At 43.9% G+C, this 4,713-nt stretch overlaps 1 protein-coding gene across 1 annotated transcript; it reads right to left on the bottom strand.

Moving 5' to 3' along the window:
* Positions 1 to 3,033, bottom strand: LOC118780635 (rhodopsin-like). Its single transcript, XM_036533247.1, has 5 exons — positions 2,673 to 3,033; positions 1,737 to 1,905; positions 1,122 to 1,287; positions 688 to 927; positions 1 to 129 (listed from the first exon to the last, which is right to left on the bottom strand). The coding sequence occupies exons 1-5, from the start codon at positions 3,031 to 3,033 to the stop codon at positions 1 to 3; spliced, it is 1,065 nt and encodes a 354-aa protein (XP_036389140.1).
* Between the last annotated feature and the right edge of the window lie 1,680 nt (positions 3,034 to 4,713).

Genomic DNA, 4,713 nt, shown 5'->3' with positions numbered 1-4,713 from the left:
TCAGGCAGGGGACACCTGGCTGTTAGATACAGCGGAGGACTGGGTCTTGGACGAAGCTGTGGTAGTCGTCTCCTCTTCACCAAAAGGATTCTTCCCACAGCAAACAGTGGTGATCATGCAGTTGCGGAACTGAGAACGAGAATACAGGAGGATGGGCTTAAGATGCTGTGTTTCTGTTCTCTTAGACTTGCTCATGCATATACACCCACCATAGACACACACAAACACACACAAACACACACACAGGCACACACACACACACACACACACACTCATGCTTATACACCCACCACAAACATAAACAGACACAGACATGTCTGAATTCACAGACACATAAAATACTTTCCAAACAGACTTGCTGACACACACACGCTCACATATACAGTACAACACAACAATCCTGCAGGAATTTTTAATTCTGCAAAAATTTTGACAGAACTGCAGATTCTCATGGAAGTTAGGTCATTGTTAGTGTTTCGGGTGTGTTTTTGGTTTTTCAGCAGTTCTTTCAAGATGAATGTGCTGTTGATGAATATCTTTCCAAATATTACCAGAGCTGGGATGTCAGCTACTCAGGTGGCATTTACTGTATATTTGCAACCTGGGAGAAACCATTACAAATCTGTTGATGACCTCATGCCATACATTACCTATACCTTTCTGTGGCTGACTGGTGGTGTACATTACCTGTCTGTTGAGCAGGATGTAGATGACCGGGTTATAGAGGGCAGCGCTCTTGGCAAAGAAAGCGGGAGCGGTCATGAACACAGGTCCGAAGTCTGCGCCCTGATTGGCAAAGATGTACCAGGCCACACTGGCATAAGGCAACCAGCATACCAGGAAAGAGATCACCATGACAACCACCATGCGAGTCACTTCCTTCTCAGCCCTCTGTGTGGTCTCTGACTCCTGCTGCTGCGCTGCTGCCTGCACACACACACACACACATCCATACTAGGCGTTATCACACTAACATACCATACAAAGACTCAAGCCCTCCATCACTGTAACATACAGTTATCATCTAATGAAATGTAAGGCAAAGTCCACTCTGTGGGAAGGAGGTAATCTAAGCTCTGGAGAAGTGACCACAGAGAAACTGTGAGAGCAGAGGGCCGTACCGCTCGGACGGTGCAGAGCAGACGGCTGTAGCAGAAGAAGATGACCAGCAGCGGGATGGAGAAGTGTAGGATGAACATATAAATAACAAAAGAGGTGTTGTTCAGCTCTGGTTTGGGGGTGTAGTAGTCTATTCCACAGGAGCACTGCATGCCTTCTGGGATGTACCTGCAGGCAGGGTCAAACAATGAGTGAACTCGTCCACACGCATGTGCACACATGTAAGTATGACCTCAAACTCTCACTCAGAAGCATATGCAAACAAACATTCATGTGTTCCTTGGGTCGAATGCAGAGAGACTGCAGCAAAACTTCACACCCGGTCACTCTCATATTCGTCGACAATATTCGAGGGCAATTTGTGTTCAGAAAAACCAGAGTGTCTGGCAGTTCATTTTATATGACCCACAAAACATTTTCCCCTCATTAATTTAATCCACTGAACTTTACTGCAAGCCCTGCTTAAATTCATAGTTATGTTTTAGGGCTGATCATGTTTCAGTGAAATAACGAAACAGTATATGCCCCTGAAGAGGTATTTAATTTGTCTTTTTTTCCTAGTATCAGAGTTTTCACACTTACACCAGTAAGGCAGAGGTAAAGGGAGACCTGCCTACCTGGACCAGCCCAGCAATGGCGGCACAGCACAGGAGAGGGCCATGATCCAGGTCAGTGCCACCCCCATGATTGCGTGCTTCTCCCCAAATCGGAAGTTGGTCATGGGTTTGCAGACCACAATGTATCGCTCGATAGCCAGGACCACCAGAGACCACAGACCGATCTCACCTGTCAAGGCCCCAGAGACCACCACACAGGAGGGCAGGTTAGTGACCCACCCACAGCAAGCACAGCCTCTAGTCTCACTGCACTCCCTGAAGATATGTACAGCTTTTTGGAGGCACCGAGTCCTTGTGCCCAGAGTACATCAATTGGACAACACATCCATTGTCACAGACTCACCTACATGGGATCTGAATGCTGCTTATAATACATTGTACTGTTTAATCTCAACACATTGAAATAGCTGTCTGTAATGTATCTGAGAGATGGAAAAGAATCATGTTCAATTTAATTGGTCATGATGGATCACCACAGCACATTGCATTCTGTAAGTTTAGGAACCTTATGTCCTTTATGAGTACAGATTTTGACTTCAACTATTGGATAGTTTCCCTATACTCATAAATATTCCTACATGACACAGTCCACAAACTTACAACTCCTTTACTAACACATGCTGTTAGTTTGGATGTCTATCTTTGTCTGGATGCCATTTCAGGTTTTTCAGAAACATTCTTACTGTCAACATTCCCACCATGCAGAAAAAACAAAGAAATATAAACAAGGATAAATATGGCTTTATTCTCTGTACTACGGCATACTATTTTATGAAGCAAACACAATACTCCACATGGGAGTATGATCATTGCACTTCCAATATCACATACACTCACACACAGACTAAACCCTCTAAACCTGTTATTTCATTCACATGCGGTAGAGGAAAAGAGATCCACACAAAATCCTCTATTGGCCACATGCTTGTCACTCACCCCCCATGGTGGCGAAGAAGCCCTCAATGTTGCAGCCCGTGACGCCCAGGACGAAGTAGCCGTGCAGGGCAGTGTAGAGGGTGGTGGTGAAGCCGCCCACCACCATGAAGAGGTCGGCCACCGCCAGGTTCAGCAGGATGTAGTTGAGGGCCGTCCGCAGCTTCTTGTGTTGGATGGTGACGTAGAGGGTGAGGAAGTTGATGGGGAAGGCGGTGATGATGAGGAAGAGCATGTACGCGGCCAGCAGGGAGTACTTCCAGGGCTCTGCTAGGTAGTACTGGGGCTCCTCGAAGGGACTACGGACCAGCCCTGTCTTGTTGGACATCGGGACGTAGAAATTGGGACCCTCCGTTCCATTCATGGCTGCGGCTTATTTTCTCCCCCCTCCGCTGGTAGAGTCTCTCGGGAAAGATGCTCTCCCTAAAACACACGCAGGTGCATTCTGCAGCCCCAGGGTCAGCTATGTTCCTTTTAAGTTCTCGCTCGGGATTAGTTACGGAGTACGAGCATGGGTGTCAGCAAAAAAGGATTTAGGTCACTCTGAAAGGCGGTAATCCAGAAAACAACAAATTGCATTCATTTCAATTCTGAAGTGGCAGCTGCTGTGTCAGGGGCTGGTCAGACAGGTGCCTTCTCATCCACACGCACGATCGAAGGGAAGGCTCTCTCTCAGAATAAAGTAGAAACCGAGTCCACGCACTACTCTAAATCTCCCAGATAATTTTATCTGCACCAGTGCCAGTAAGTGCAAATAAAATTACTTGGGTGCATTAGTGTGTGGTCTGTATTTCTACTTTATTCAGTTATGTTCTGAATGTATGTCCTACACCTACCACCAATATTAGGATGTGTACGATTGTTTATTATACAGAGTCTCTCTCAGACCACCTTGTCTTCGTAGAGCCATCTTAACATCATGAGCAGCTTGACTGAATGTAAGGAAATCAAACATTATCAGTGTTACATGTGCAATTCAGGAACTCACTAAGGGTCAAACTCAGCAAATGCCTTCTATTGATCTTATTATGATCCATATAAAAGTACATAATTTGACAGTGGACCAAATGCGTATCATGTGTAACTCTGCAGACTGTGCTGACTCTTTGCCAACACTGGTACCAGTCCTGCAGCAGTTTCAAGCCTTCAAAAACATGGGTTTGGATCTAGTGCAGAAAAGAAAAAAAAGCCTCCATATGTGCTGATTAATATCAATAAGGGATCAGAAATGTGCACACTCAAAGCTACTCACTTCAGCAGGAATTTGTCAGGTATGTCTTCTGACACATTCTAATCCTCCAGTAAACATTTTGACATTAAGCAGCCTTTGTCAGAGCTGCTGTCTGAACAGGAAAGCTCGTCTTTGATCACAGACGATAGTATACTACACACACACAGGTGCCCACACACACACACACACACACACACACACACACACACACACACACACACACACACACACACACACACACACACACCACGGGGAGACAGGGAGAAAAACATTTTGATACATTTTTATAGACATGACTGAAAAAAACACAAACTGAAAAGTCAGTGGTAGAGTATCTTTCATGATAAAATACACACGTAAAGATACATCTATACATTTATATTTTGCCATTTACAATAAACATTTTTTTAAAAAGCTACATATCACAACAAACTTTCTATTAACATATGGTAACACAGATGTACACCATCTAAAGATGCACATGTAAACTTTATAAACATATAAATGATCAACTTTTGAGTCTATCAGCCAAACATTCTTGTCCCTTGCTGGCAGATATTGAATGTTCATGTTTATCAGAGGCCCATGAGAATAAAATATCAGTGGGAATAAATATTATGAAATGTTTGCTAGTGTGTACGTAATGCATCTCCTTTATACATACAGTATATTATATACTGTATATAAGACACATCGGTAATACCATCTATTGTAGTAAAAGTAAGACATAAAAAATATTATCTTTGTGATAACAAATACCCAACCCTCCCCCCACAAGCAAAATGATGTAATCTTCTTGAAAAAACCCTGAGA

The sequence above is a fragment of the Megalops cyprinoides genome, chromosome 7 (assembly GCF_013368585.1).
Source record: "Megalops cyprinoides isolate fMegCyp1 chromosome 7, fMegCyp1.pri, whole genome shotgun sequence".
Lineage (NCBI taxonomy): Eukaryota > Metazoa > Chordata > Actinopteri > Elopiformes > Megalopidae > Megalops > Megalops cyprinoides.
Note: the sequence above shows the minus strand (reverse complement) of the source record. Positions and strands in the feature narration are given on the sequence as shown.